At 45.7% G+C, this 15,727-nt stretch overlaps 1 protein-coding gene across 5 annotated transcripts in view; it reads left to right on the forward strand.

The window, feature by feature from the left end:
* Positions 1–15,727, forward strand: part of CEP44 (centrosomal protein 44) — an 81,851-nt gene that overhangs the window by 4,517 nt on the left and 61,607 nt on the right. For all 5 annotated transcript variants that reach the window (XM_069244522.1, XM_069244513.1, XM_069244505.1 and 2 more), the window contains 2 exons: positions 12,632–12,768; positions 14,921–15,068. In XM_069244522.1, coding sequence (XP_069100623.1) covers positions 12,680–12,768; positions 14,921–15,068 — 237 coding nt within the window. In that variant the 5' untranslated portion in view covers positions 12,632–12,679. The remainder of the gene's footprint in view (positions 1–12,631; positions 12,769–14,920; positions 15,069–15,727) is intronic.

Here is a 15,727-nt window from a genome sequence, read left to right on the forward strand (position 1 = left end):
CCCCTGGACATAATAGGCAGGAGTGTGCCCTGATCCGTGTGGGTATCTTAAGATTCACGGGAACAGGGTGCAAGATACGTTTTTGCATCCCTGGTGCATGCAGCAGGGCAGATTGCCAGACTGTGCTTAGGTGGCCTGCGTTAACGTGGTTCTCCAAGGAGGGGTCAAGCTTCCTCCCAAAATGCCACCGGTGAAAGCTGCGAGGCTGGAAGAGGTGTGTCTGATGTGTTATTGAGGCCCACCCCCTCTGCAGGTGAGGGGAGTTTCAACACAGAGGAGAAGACTCGAGGCCTTGAAAAAGTCAGTCCTGGGGGAAATGGGGGGGGGGATAGATGAAGAGACGCCCTTCACCTGGTATGTCGCAGTAATAGAGGTCTCCACAGGAACTGCGGCTGTGTGTGAAGCCTCCTTTTACTGAGAGCTTCAATCGGCCTGGCCACTAGTCTTTATGCTCATACCAGTGTCCAGTGGGAGGCGAGCACGAGGGATGGGGCTTGAGCCACAGGGTCCCTGGATTCTGAAAGTGCAATGGATCCTGTGCGGCCTCCAGCTGTCGGTGAACGCATAGGTATGTCATCTCCTGGCGCAGGGTGTCTGGCAGGAAAATACTGAACCTAATATTTACCTAGATTGAATGACATAATCAGAGCACGGGGAAACGCAATCGGAAAACAAGATGGCTGCCTTTAACTTTTGTAAAGGCAGTCATTAGCCATTCAGCTAATGACTTGTCTTCGCTGTATACCTTAGTAGTACCACAGATCTCACTAAATTAAAAATAAACTTTATGAAATACTTACCTACAGAACCCCACAGCATCACCTACGCCCATTAATCTATAATCCTTCCAGATATCATCAAAATCGGACAGACTGGTTTCGCACTACGTGAAATACAAAAGTCTATGTAAAATGCATCAGATTTTACTCCTGTTTTGGGACCCCCTTTTTTCTTTGCACTCTTTTGACAAAATGCTGCAGAACTTTCAGGACTCAAATGAAACGGGGACACCAGGTCTGCAAAACTTTGCGAACGTTTGTCAAACAGTTGCATAGTTATTAAGAGCAAAAGTCTAAAAAAATCCATATCTCTGGTAAGTCTAACTACATAGTGGCTACTGCCACTCTGTAAAAAAAAAAAAAAAAAAAACATATATATATATATATATATATATATATAACATTATGCAGTTATACATTATTATAGTTAACATTATTATATATATGGGAGGCAATAAAAGTCTATAGCGCAAAACATGGCAGACTGAGTTATTTTGTGCATTGCACATACTAGCTGATGAATTTAGGGTATTTTCTGGCTGTGTTCACTAAACCTTAATTAAGTCTAACTTTGTTTATTTTCCTTCTATATATCTCTGAGTGTGTGTATGTATATGTATGTGTGTGTGTGTGTGTGTGTATATATATATATATATATATATATCTATCCTTCAATGTAGAGATCAGGAGTTTTTACGGGCAAAGTGGTAAGGCAGGGGAGTGAGGCATGATTATAGCTTAATTTCTGAATTCCATGTGCTTTAGCGTTTTGTACTGTAGCCACTGTGGTACCTCTGTCAACCTTAACTCTCATTTAACTTGAGTATATACAGATTGTAAGGAAATGCCTCCTTGGCATGGTTGCCCCCTGACTTTTTGCCTTTGCTGATGCTATGTTTACAATTGAAAGTGTGCTGAGGCCTGCTAACCAGGCCCCAGCACCAGTGTTCTTTCCCTAACCTGTACTTTTGTATCCACAATTGGCAGACCCTGGCATCCAGATAAGTCCCTTGTAACTGGTACTTCTAGTACCAAGGGCCCTGATGCCAAGGAAGGTCTCTAAGGGCTGCAGCATGTCTTATGCCACCCTGGAGACCTCTCACTCAGCACAGACACACTGCTTGTCAGCTTGTGTGTGCTAGTGAGGACAAAACGAGTAAGTCGACATGGCACTCCCCTCAGGGTGCCATGCCAGCCTCTCACTGCCTATGCAGTATAGGTAAGACACCCCTCTAGCAGGCCTTACAGCCCTAAGGCAGGGTGCCCTATACCATAGGTGAGGGTACCAGTGCATGAGCATGGTACCCCTACAGTGTCTAAACAAAACCTTAGACATTGTAAGTGCAGGGTAGCCATAAGAGTATATGGTCTGGGAGTCTGTCAAACACGAACTCCACAGCACCATAATGGCTACACTGAAAGCTGGGAAGTTTGGTATCAAACTTCTCAGCACAATAAATGCACACTGATGCCAGTGTACATTTTATTGTAAAATACACCACAGAGGGCACCTTAGAGGTGCCTCCTGAAACTTAACCGACTATCTGTGTAGGCTGACTAGTTTTAGCAGCCTGCCACAAACCGAGACATGTTGCTGGCCCCATGGGGAGAGTGCCTTTGTCACTCTGAGGCCAGTAACAAAGCCTGCACTGGGTGGAGATGCTAACACCTCTCCCAGGCAGGAATTGTCACACCTGGCGGTGAGCCTCAAAGGCTCACCTCCTTTGTGCCAACCCCGCAGGACACTCCAGCTAGTGGAGTTGCCCGCCCCCTCCGGCCAGGCCCCACTTTTGGCGGCAAGGCCGGAGAAAATAATGAGAAAAACAAGGAGGAGTCACTGGCCAGTCAGGACAGCCCCTAAGGTGTCCTGAGCTGAGGTGACTCTAACTTTTAGAAATCCTCCATCTTGCAGATGGAGGATTCCCCCAATAGGGTTAGGATTGTGACTCCCTCCCCTTGGGAGGAGGCACAAAGAGGGTGTACCCACCCTCAGGGCTAGTAGCCATTGGCTACTAACCCCCCAGACCTAAACACGCCCTTAAATTTAGTATTTAAGGGCTACCCTGAACCCTCGAAAATTAGATTCCTGCAACTACAAGAAGAAGGACTGCCCAGCTGAAAACCCCTGCAGCGGAAGACCAGAAGACGACAACTGCCTTGGCTCCAGAAACTCACCGGCCTGTCTCCTGCCTTCCAAAGATCCTGCTCCAGCGACGCCTTCCAAAGGGACCAGCGACCTCGACATCCTCTGAGGACTGCCCCTGCTTCGAAAAGACAAGAAACTCCCGAGGACAGCGGACCTGCTCCAAGAAAAGCTGCAACTTTGTTTCCAGCAACTTTAAAGAACCCTGCAAGCTCCCCGCAAGAAGCGTGAGACTTGCAACACTGCACCCGGCGACCCCGACTCGGCTGGTGGCGATCCAACACCTCAGGAGGGACCCCAGGACTACTCTGATACTGTGAGTACCAAAACCTGTCCCCCCTGAGCCCCCACAGCGCCGCCTGCAGAGGGAATCCCGAGGCTTCCCCTGACCGCGACTCTTTGAACCTAAAGTCCCGACGCCTGGGAGAGACCCTGCACCCGCAGCCCCCAGGACCTGAAGGACCGGACTTTCACTGGAGAAGTGACCCCCAGGAGTCCCTCTCCCTTGCCCAAGTGGAGGTTTCCCCGAGGAATCCCCACCTTGCCTGCCTGCAGCGCTGAAGAGATCCCGAGATCTCTCATAGACTAACATTACAAACCCGACGCTTGTTTCTACACTGCACCCGGCCGCCCCCGCGCTGCTGAGGGTGAAATTTCTGTGTGGACTTGTGTCCCCCGCGGTGCCCTACAAAACCCCCCTGGTCTGCCCTCCGAAGACGCGGGTACTTACCTGCAAGCAGACCGGAACCGGGGCACCCCCTCCTCTCCATTCTAGCCTATGTGTTTTGGGCACCACTTTGAACTCTGCACCTGACCGGCCCTGAGCTGCTGGTGTGGTGACTTTGGGGTTGCTCTGAACCCCCAACGGTGGGCTACCTTGGACCAAGAACTAAGCCCTGTAAGTGTCTTACTTACCTGGTTAACCTAACAAATACTTACCTCCCCTAGGAACTGTGAAAATTGCACTAAGTGTCCACTTTTAAAACAGCTATTTGTGAATAACTTGAAAAGTATACATGCAATTTTGATGATTTGAAGTTCCTAAAGTACTTACCTGCAATACCTTTCGAATGAGATATTACATGTAGAATTTGAACCTGTGGTTCTTAAAATAAACTAAGAAAAGATATTTTTCTATATAAAAACCTATTGGCTGGATTTGTCTCTGAGTGTGTGTACCTCATTTATTGTCTGTGTGTATGTACAACAAATGCTTAACACTACTCCTTGGATAAGCCTACTGCTCGACCACACTACCACAAAATAGAGCATTAGTATTATCTATTTTTACCACTATTTTACCTCTAAGGGGAACCCTTGGACTCTGTGCATGCTATTCCTTACTTTGAAATAGCACATACAGAGCCAACTTCCTACATTGGTGGATCAGCGGTGGGGTACAAGACTTTGCATTTGCTGGACTACTCAGCCAATACCTGATCACACGACAAATTCCAAAATTGTCATTAGAAATTCATTTTTGCAATTTGAAATTTTTCTAAATTCTTAAAAGTCCTGCTAGGGCCTTGTGTGTTAAGTCCCTGTTTAGCATTGTCTTTTAGAGTTAAAAGTTTGTTAAAAGTTTGAAATTAGATTCTAGAAACAGTTTTAGATTCTTTAAAAAGTATTCCAACTCTTAGCAGAATAATGTCTGATACAGAGATGCAGGTGGTGGAACTCGACACCACACCTTACCTCCATCTTAAGATGAGGGAGCTAAGGTCTCTCTGTAATATAAAGAAAATAACCATTGGCTCCAGACCTACCAAAATTCAGCTCCAGGAGCTGTTGGCAGAGTTTGAAAAAGCCAACCCCTCTGATGATGACATCACAGAGGAAGAAATTAGTGACTTGGAGGCCAATGTCCCTCCTCCAGTCCTAAATAGGGAGAACAGGACCCCTCAAGTCCTGTCTCCAACTGTGTTAGTCAGAAATAGTGAGTCCCTCACAGGAGGGTCCCACATTTCTGAAATCACTGAGGATGCTCTCAGTGAAGATGACCTCCTGTTAGCCAGGATGGCCAAAAGATTGGCTTTAGAGAGACAGCTCCTAGCCATAGAAAGGGAAAGACAAGAGATGGGCCTAGGACCCATCAATGGTGGCAGCAATATAAATAGGGTCAGAGATTCTCCTGACATGTTAAAAATCCCCAAAGGGATTGTGACAAAATTTGAAGATGGTGATGACATCACCAAGTGGTTCACAGCTTTTGAGAGGGCTTGTGTAACCAGAAAAGTGAACAGATCTCACTGGGGTGCTCTCCTTTGGGAAATGTTCACTGGAAAGTGTAGGGATAGACTCCTCACACTCTCTGGAAAAGATGCAGAATCTTATGACCTCATGAAGGGTACCCTGATTGAGGGCTTTGGATTCTCCACTGAGGAGTACAGGATTAGGTTCAGGGGGGCTCAAAAATCCTCGAGCCAGACCTGGGTTGACTTTGTTGACTACTCAGTGAAAACACTAGATGGTTGGATTCAAGGCAGTGGTGTAAGTAATTATGATGGGCTGTACAATTTATTTGTGAAAGAACACCTATTGAGTAATTGTTTCAATGATAAACTGCATCAGCATCTGGTAGACCTAGGACCAATTTCTCCCCAAGAATTGGGAAAGAAGGCGGACCATTGGGTCAAGACAAGGGTGTCCAAGACTTCAACAGGGGGTGACCAAAAGAAAGGGGTCACAAAGACTCCCCAGGGGAAGGGTGATGAGACAACCAAAACTAAAAATAGTAAAGAGTCTTCTACAGGCCCCCAAAAACCTGCACAGGAGGGTGGGCCCAGAGCCTCTTCACAAAACAATGGGTACAAGGGTAAAAACTTTGATCCCAAAAAGGCCTGGTGTCATAGCTGTAAACAGCATGGACACCAAACTGGAGACAAGGCCTGTCCCAAGAAAGGTTCCACTCCAAACTCCCATCCAGTTAACACTGGTATGGCTAGTCTCCAAGTGGGATCAACAGTGTGCCCAGAGCAAATCAGGGTCCACACTGAAGCTACTCTAGTTTCTGAGGGTGGGGTGGATTTAGCCACACTAGCTGTCTGGCCGCCTAACATGCAAAAATACAGACAGCAACTCTTAATTAATGGGACTAGAATAGAGGGCCTGAGGGATACAGGTGCCAGTGTCACCATGGTGACAGAGAAACTGGTTTCCCCTGGCCAATACCTGACTGGAAAAACTTACACAGTCACCAACGCTGACAATCAGAGAAAAGTACATCCCATGGCAATGGTTACTTTAGAATGGGGAGGGGTCAATGGCCTGAAACAGGTGGTGGTCTCCTCAAATATCCCAGTGGACTGTCTGCTTGGAAATGACCTGGAGTCCTCAGCATGGGCTGAGGTAGAGCTAAAAACCCATGCAGCAATGCTGGGTATCCCTGAACTGGTGTGTGTGAAAACAAGAGCACAATGCAAGGCACAGGGTGAACAAGTAGAGCTGGAGTCTGGAAGAATGGCCCAGCCTACCAAGAGAACAGGAAAGTCAGTTGGGAAACCAACTACAACACAGCAAAAGAAAGGGAACCTCTCTTCTCAGGAAGAAGTTCTGCCCTCTGAGGGAACTGAGCCTTTGGAGCTTGAACCTTATCAGGTTGAGCTCTTAGGCCCAGGGGGACCCTCAAGGGAGGAGCTGTGTAAGGGACAAGAAACCTGTCCCTCTCTTGAAGGCCTTAGGCAGCAAGCTGCTGAAGAGTCCAAAGGCAAGAAAAATGGAACGCATAGGGTCTATTGGGAAGATGGACTCCTGTACACTGAGGCCAGAGACCCCAAACCTGGTGCCACTAGGAGAGTGGTAGTGCCTCAGCTGTTCAGGAAGTTCATCCTAACATTGGCCCATGACATTCCCCTTGCTGGACATTTGGGACAAACCAAGACGTGGGAGAGGTTAGTCAACCACTTCTACTGGCCCAATATGTCCAACATGGTTAAGGAGTTTTGCCTCTCCTGCCCCACCTGTCAAGCCAGTGGTAAGACAGGTGGGCATCCAAAGGCCCCCCTCATTCCACTTCCAGTGGTGGGGGTTCCCTTTGAAAGAGTGGGTGTGGACATAGTTGGTCCACTAGAACCTCCCACAGCCTCAGGAAATATGTATATCCTGGTAGTAGTGGATCATGCTACCAGGTATCCTGAAGCTATTCCCCTTAGGTCGACTACTGCCCCTGCAGTAGCCAAGGCCCTCATTGGTATCTTTACCAGAGTGGGTTTCCCTAAGGAGGTGGTGTCTGACAGAGGTACCAACTTCATGTCAGCATACCTAAAGCACATGTGGAATGAGTGTGGAGTGACTTATAAATTCACTACACCATACCATCCCCAAACTAATGGCTTGGTTGAGAGATTCAACAAGACATTAAAAGGCATGATCATGGGGCTCCCAGAAAAACTCAAAAGGAGATGGGATGTCCTCTTGCCATGTCTGCTTTTCGCTTACAGAGAGGTACCACAGAAGGGAGTAGGATTCTCACCCTTTGAACTTCTGTTTGGTCATCCTGTAAGGGGACCACTTGCCCTTGTTAAAGAAGGCTGGGAGAGACCTCTCCATGAGCCTAAACAGGACATAGTGGACTATGTACTTGGCCTTCGCTCTAGAATGGCAGAGTACATGGAAAAGGCAACCAAAAACCTTGAGGCCAGCCAACAGCTCCAGAAGTTTTGGTATGACCAAAAGGCTGCACTGGTTGAGTTCCAACCAGGGCAGAAAGTCTGGGTTCTGGAGCCTGTGGCTCCCAGGGCACTCCAGGACAAATGGAGTGGCCCTTACCCAGTACTAGAGAGGAAGAGTCAGGTCACCTACTTGGTGGACCTGGGCACAAGCAGGAGCCCCAAGAGGGTGATCCATGTAAACCGCCTTAAGCTCTTCCACGACAGGGCTGATGTCAATCTGTTGATGGTAACAGATGAGGATCAGGAGGCAGAGAGTGAACCTCTCCCTGATCTTCTGTCATCAGACCCAAAAGATGGGACAGTAGATGGAGTGATCTACTCAGACACCCTCTCTGGCCAACAGCAAGCTGATTGTAGGAGAGTCCTACAACAGTTTCCTGAACTCTTCTCCTTAACCCCTGGTCAGACACACCTGTGTACCCATGATGTGGACACAGGAGACAGCATGCCTGTCAAGAACAAAATCTTTAGACAGTCTGACCATGTTAAGGAAAGCATCAAGGTGGAAGTCCACAAGATGCTGGAATTGGGAGTAATTGAGCGCTCTGACAGCCCCTGGGCTAGCCCAGTGGTCTTAGTCCCCAAACCTCACACCAAAGATGGAAAGAAAGAGATGAGGTTTTGTGTGGACTACAGAGGGCTCAATTCTGTCACCAAGACAGATGCCCATCCAATTCCAAGAGCTGATGAGCTCATTGATAAATTAGGTGCTGCCAAATTTCTAAGTACCTTTGACTTGACAGCAGGGTACTGGCAAATAAAAATGGCACCTGGAGCAAAAGAAAAGACAGCATTCTCCACACCTGATGGGCATTATCAGTTTACTGTTATGCCCTTTGGTTTAAAGAATGCCCCTGCCACCTTCCAAAGGTTGGTGAATCAAGTCCTTGCTGGCTTGGAGTCCTTTAGCACAGCTTATCTTGATGATATTGCTGTCTTTAGCTCCACCTGGCAGGATCACCTGGTCCACCTGAGGAAGGTTTTGAAGGCTCTGCAATCTGCAGGCCTCTCTATCAAGGCATCCAAATGCCAGATAGGGCAGGGAACTGTGGTTTACTTGGGACACCTTGTAGGTGGAGGCCAAGTTCAGCCACTCCAACCCAAGATCCAGACTATTCTGGACTGGGTAGCTCCAAAAACCCAGACTCAAGTCAGGGCATTCCTTGGCTTGACTGGGTATTACAGGAGGTTTGTGAAGGGATATGGATCCATTGTGACAGCCCTCACTGAACTCACCTCCAAGAAAATGCCCAAGAAAGTAAACTGGACTGTGGAATGCCAACAGGCCTTTGACACCCTGAAACAGGCAATGTGCTCAGCACCAGTTCTAAAAGCTCCAGATTATTCTAAGCAGTTCATTGTGCAGACTGATGCCTCTGAACATAGGATAGGGGCAGTTTTGTCCCAAACAAATGATGATGGCCTTGACCAGCCTGTTGCTTTCATTAGCAGGAGGTTACTCCCCAGGGAGCAGCGTTGGAGTGCCATTGAGAGGGAGGCCTTTGCTGTGGTTTGGTCCCTGAAGAAGCTGAGACCATACCTCTTTGGGACTCACTTCCTAGTTCAAACTGACCACAGACCTCTCAAATGGCTGATGCAAATGAAAGGTGAAAATCCTAAACTGTTGAGGTGGTCCATCTCCCTACAGGGAATGGACTTTATAGTGGAACACAGACCTGGGACTGCCCATGCCAATGCAGATGGCCTTTCCAGGTTCTTCCACTTAGAAAATGAAGACTCTCTTGGGAAAGGTTAGTCTCATCCTCTTTCGTTTGGGGGGGGGTTGTGTAAGGAAATGCCTCCTTGGCATGGTTGCCCCCTGACTTTTTGCCTTTGCTGATGCTATGTTTACAATTGAAAGTGTGCTGAGGCCTGCTAACCAGGCCCCAGCACCAGTGTTCTTTCCCTAACCTGTACTTTTGTATCCACAATTGGCAGACCCTGGCATCCAGATAAGTCCCTTGTAACTGGTACTTCTAGTACCAAGGGCCCTGATGCCAAGGAAGGTCTCTAAGGGCTGCAGCATGTCTTATGCCACCCTGGAGACCTCTCACTCAGCACAGACACACTGCTTGTCAGCTTGTGTGTGCTAGTGAGGACAAAACGAGTAAGTCGACATGGCACTCCCCTCAGGGTGCCATGCCAGCCTCTCACTGCCTATGCAGTATAGGTAAGACACCCCTCTAGCAGGCCTTACAGCCCTAAGGCAGGGTGCCCTATACCATAGGTGAGGGTACCAGTGCATGAGCATGGTACCCCTACAGTGTCTAAACAAAACCTTAGACATTGTAAGTGCAGGGTAGCCATAAGAGTATATGGTCTGGGAGTCTGTCAAACACGAACTCCACAGCACCATAATGGCTACACTGAAAGCTGGGAAGTTTGGTATCAAACTTCTCAGCACAATAAATGCACACTGATGCCAGTGTACATTTTATTGTAAAATACACCACAGAGGGCACCTTAGAGGTGCCTCCTGAAACTTAACCGACTATCTGTGTAGGCTGACTAGTTTTAGCAGCCTGCCACAAACCGAGACATGTTGCTGGCCCCATGGGGAGAGTGCCTTTGTCACTCTGAGGCCAGTAACAAAGCCTGCACTGGGTGGAGATGCTAACACCTCTCCCAGGCAGGAATTGTCACACCTGGCGGTGAGCCTCAAAGGCTCACCTCCTTTGTGCCAACCCCGCAGGACACTCCAGCTAGTGGAGTTGCCCGCCCCCTCCGGCCAGGCCCCACTTTTGGCGGCAAGGCCGGAGAAAATAATGAGAAAAACAAGGAGGAGTCACTGGCCAGTCAGGACAGCCCCTAAGGTGTCCTGAGCTGAGGTGACTCTAACTTTTAGAAATCCTCCATCTTGCAGATGGAGGATTCCCCCAATAGGGTTAGGATTGTGACCCCCTCCCCTTGGGAGGAGGCACAAAGAGGGTGTACCCACCCTCAGGGCTAGTAGCCATTGGCTACTAACCCCCCAGACCTAAACACGCCCTTAAATTTAGTATTTAAGGGCTACCCTGAACCCTCGAAAATTAGATTCCTGCAACTACAAGAAGAAGGACTGCCCAGCTGAAAACCCCTGCAGCGGAAGACCAGAAGACGACAACTGCCTTGGCTCCAGAAACTCACCGGCCTGTCTCCTGCCTTCCAAAGATCCTGCTCCAGCGACGCCTTCCAAAGGGACCAGCGACCTCGACATCCTCTGAGGACTGCCCCTGCTTCGAAAAGACAAGAAACTCCCGAGGACAGCGGACCTGCTCCAAGAAAAGCTGCAACTTTGTTTCCAGCAACTTTAAAGAACCCTGCAAGCTCCCCGCAAGAAGCGTGAGACTTGCAACACTGCACCCGGCGACCCCGACTCGGCTGGTGGCGATCCAACACCTCAGGAGGGACCCCAGGACTACTCTGATACTGTGAGTACCAAAACCTGTCCCCCCTGAGCCCCCACAGCGCCGCCTGCAAAGGGAATCCCGAGGCTTCCCCTGACCGCGACTCTTTGAACCTAAAGTCCCGACGCCTGGGAGAGACCCTGCACCCGCAGCCCCCAGGACCTGAAGGACCGGACTTTCACTGGAGAAGTGACCCCCAGGAGTCCCTCTCCCTTGCCCAAGTGGAGGTTTCCCCGAGGAATCCCCCCCTTGCCTGCCTGCAGCGCTGAAGAGATCCCGAGATCTCTCATAGACTAACATTACAAACCCGACGCTTGTTTCTACACTGCACCCGGCCGCCCCCGCGCTGCTGAGGGTGAAATTTCTGTGTGGACTTGTGTCCCCCGCGGTGCCCTACAAAACCCCCCTGGTCTGCCCTCCGAAGACGCGGGTACTTACCTGCAAGCAGACCGGAACCGGGGCACCCCCTCCTCTCCATTCTAGCCTATGTGTTTTGGGCACCACTTTGAACTCTGCACCTGACCGGCCCTGAGCTGCTGGTGTGGTGACTTTGGGGTTGCTCTGAACCCCCAACGGTGGGCTACCTTGGACCAAGAACTAAGCCCTGTAAGTGTCTTACTTACCTGGTTAACCTAACAAATACTTACCTCCCCTAGGAACTGTGAAAATTGCACTGTGTCCACTTTTAAAACAGCTATTTGTGAATAACTTGAAAAGTATACATGCAATTTTGATGATTTGAAGTTCCTAAAGTACTTACCTGCAATACCTTTCGAATGAGATATTACATGTAGAATTTGAACCTGTGGTTCTTAAAATAAACTAAGAAAAGATATTTTTCTATATAAAAACCTATTGGCTGGATTTGTCTCTGAGTGTGTGTACCTCATTTATTGCTGTGTGTATGTACAACAAATGCTTAACACTACTCCTTGGATAAGCCTACTGCTCGACCACACTACCACAAAATAGAGCATTAGTATTATCTATTTTTACCACTATTTTACCTCTAAGGGGAACCCTTGGACTCTGTGCATGCTATTCCTTACTTTGAAATAGCACATACAGAGCCAACTTCCTACACAGATAGATTGACTATCTTAACCTAGTCAGACTACATCAAAACAAGCACATTAATTTAAAAAGTGTGAGTCCTTCAGAATTATATTTAAAAGAAAGTAACTGAACTTCTTCCGTAATAAATATCCATGTTTTTAAATTGATGCTTTTGCTCACTATTCCTAATGTAGAATCAGTGTTTTAATGCCATCTGCATTCTTTTTGCAAGAAGTTATAATAGAGTTTGTCCTCTGGCTTTCTCTGTTTTAGTGAGGTGTTTTTCAGTTTGCTGCATTAATAATTAATAACCCAGTCGCCTACCAAGTTTCCCCATTTGTCATGGAAGCTTATGAAACGAGACACTCTGTTTCAGCGCGTAACCCACAATTTTACTGTCGGGTGGATGGCATTTGTTTTCTGAGGATCGTCTATCATCCTGCAAAAAGCTTAACAGTAGCTGCGCGCTTGCTGTATAGATTGGTATAAAAATATAAGTATTTGGAAGCAAGAGCATTTTCTGAAATGGTACACTTGTTTTTTTTAGTTTTATTTATTGATAAATATTTAAACATTTTTTGTTTGTTTGTTTTGTAGGTGAAGAAATCGAAACTTCCATAACTAACCCTTTTTGGAAAAGGTAAAATGGCAACAGGGGACATTAAGGGATGTTTACGGAAGTTAGAGCAAGGCCTTCGTTTGCTAAATTATCCTAGAGACGTGAATTATTCCGGGTAAGGAGCAATAAACCACAGTTTTTGGGGTATGGTCCTGATTGTTCTTAAATGGATCCTTAAAATGTATTTATTAATTTTGCATAGTTAAATGCATAAATAAAATGCTTGTAAAAAAAACAAAAAAAAAAAAAACATTTATAGTACTTATCCTTAGTCAGGGGTCATGCATTTACTTTGTCCTTATGTTTTCAGGATTTGCCACAATTTCCTTTTCGGGCTGTCCAGAAAATCATAAACAGCCGTGAAAGGTTGAAAGTCCCAAGTGCCATCCTGATCTTTTTTCATTTATCAAAAACGATCAACAGCCACACATATGTAAAAACAATCAAGATGCGATGAAAAAATGTTATTAAAGTGCCCCATACCTATTTCTTATTCTCAGTGCACATTGAACAAAGTTTGCTACTGCAGTACAAAGATCTGTTTTTGCAAAAAGATAAGCACCTTCCTTTTAGATGTTATCTTAGATATACTAAGATTTGGGTCAAAAACCTCTTCCTGGGATGAGAGTATAGTTGACAAAATAAAGTGCAAAGTGTTTTGTTTGGAAGCATAGTCACAGGGACAACTTTGCAAAGTTGTACTCCAATCAACATCCTTAGGAAATCCACCAAAAAGTGGAGTATATTAAAAACAAACATTGTAAGATAAGATCTATGATTCATGTTAAAAATTGATAACAATACTCACAGCCCAGCAATGTTTTGATTAGACTGTAGTTAGTGCTACAGTAGAGTTTATCAAAACATTTCTGATGAAGACTTCCCTGTCTTTCCTCGAAAGCCACTTTGACCTGAGACACAGCATTTTCCCTTATGGTGGCCAGTTTAGAGCAAAGTTCTGGAAAATTTAAATCTATAATGCCTTTTTAAAATATATTTAATCCAAGAGATCGCCAAAACATTGTCCTGGGAGAGGCAGTCTTCCAGCACATCTTTTGAAAGTTGTCTTCCTATAGTTCCCCAAATCTTAAGCCAAAACAGGAATTTCAGCTTTATCCTGTCCTCTATAGGAGTTAGGCCCACCTCTGAACAACACATAAATGAGGGAGCAGATTGGGAAACTGCCAGGAGTCTTTGCAAGAGTTTATTTGCTACTGTCTGTAATGGGCCTTCACCCTTATACCCTCAAACACCTGTTAAAAATATATCTATATCTATATATATATATATATATATATTGTTATGGCAACACACTTGCTTTTATAAATGTGATGTTATAGTGATAGCAGATTTTAATTGCCTCTGAGCTTTCTTTATTTTAGGGGTGCACTGCATCGTAGTTTAACTACGAGCCCCCTTTTAAAGCCCTTCACATTCAGATTCAGACAATCCTCCCGCCTGTTTTCCATTGTTTTTGATTTTTTGAAGTCATTATCCTGAAATATGTGTATCATCATTTTTGTATTACTATATTTAAATGTTCATTGTTTAAACGAGCTCTGTTTTGGAATTTTAAGTACTGAATCTCTGATAGGGACAGAAGAGGAAAACAAAATGTATCCTTCAGTCTGTTAGTTTACTTTGGGAAATTCCAAATAATCATCCACTCTCCTAGGTAAATTCCTGCTCCCTAAACAATACCAATTGCTCCTTGCTAACTGGCTTTGAACATCTTTACCATGTATGCCTAGCCCCCACCTGGAATCAAATTCATGTTAAGTTAAAGCAAGGGGTGCTGTTTTTTGCCTTCATATCCTACTATGAATCTTCCAATAGGTGTGAAAGAGGATTATGCAGAGAGAATTTATTTCTAAACCATGCTCAGGCTTGGTATAGTGAGCAAAGAATGTTTTACCTCATCCTCTGGATAAGACAAAGAAACTGAGAATCATGACAGTCTCATATTGATTGTAGTACCTGCTCTTAAGGTAGTTATATTTTCATCATCATCTTTAAAGTTTAATATGTACTTTACATATATGATCAGTTTATCTGCAGCACACACATTGTTTTTCAGTTTACCTGAAGCCTAAATTCACTACAGTTTGCCTTTAAAATGTTAGAAAAAAAATTGAATAACATTGAAAATAGATATTGCTGTTGCCAGTGATCTGTGCTTCACTACTGTATACACAACCACACCTCGACTAGTATTTTAATTACTCCATGGTTTGATCTAACGTTATTGTGCTTTTTCCCCCCAACAGCTTAATCAATGGTGATCCAGCAGCATCCTTGCCTATTATCAGTTATGCCTTCACATCTTACTCGTCCAATATTGCAGAAATTCTGGTTGCTTCTGATACAGAGCTTACTGCAAAAAGTGATCTGAGATTTATTGAAGCGGTTTATAAGGTAGTATACCTTGACAGTCATATGAATGTAAAGCCATTAGCATGGTCAAACCACTGTCTCACTTAGGTTAGCATACCCTTAATGGAAAGCCTTCTTCTCGCTCCACACCCATCCACCTCCTATTTCCTAGATGGGCCTCCCTCAACATCATTATGATAACAGAGATCCTCCTGGACCGAAGCAACAGGTTGTTTAAAGACAGCAATGCTGATAGCATTTTATGCTCCCTTATGAATAACATGAGTAAGATTCTTGAGGAATTAATTCCAGTTAGGAAAAAGCAGTCAAGAGGAACCAGAATATTATAATTCACGGTTCTGTTAGTCCCTTAAAGCATCTTAAGCTCAGCGTGAGGACTGCTGAATGTCAGTGGAGAAAGGCCTATTGGGTCGCGGACAAGCGGTCAGTGACAGCCCATTTCTCTTGTTGTAATTGAATCTGTGACTGCTCTATACTGCTGGGGCTTGAAATTTTTTACATTTCTGTACTTTTCGTGGGAATCTAGTTTTAAAAGTTTTTAATTCACTTAGTGTTGTGTTTGTGTTCTTCTCTGTGTTTGGTAAAAGCATATTTGTACATAATTGCTTGTGTTATTAATACAAGCACATTTATGAGAAACCTCTATTTTTACTCCTTATCTGCACCACCACTGAGCACCA

The sequence above is a fragment of the Pleurodeles waltl genome, chromosome 1_2, assembly GCF_031143425.1.
Source record: "Pleurodeles waltl isolate 20211129_DDA chromosome 1_2, aPleWal1.hap1.20221129, whole genome shotgun sequence".
Taxonomy (NCBI): domain Eukaryota; kingdom Metazoa; phylum Chordata; class Amphibia; order Caudata; family Salamandridae; genus Pleurodeles; species Pleurodeles waltl.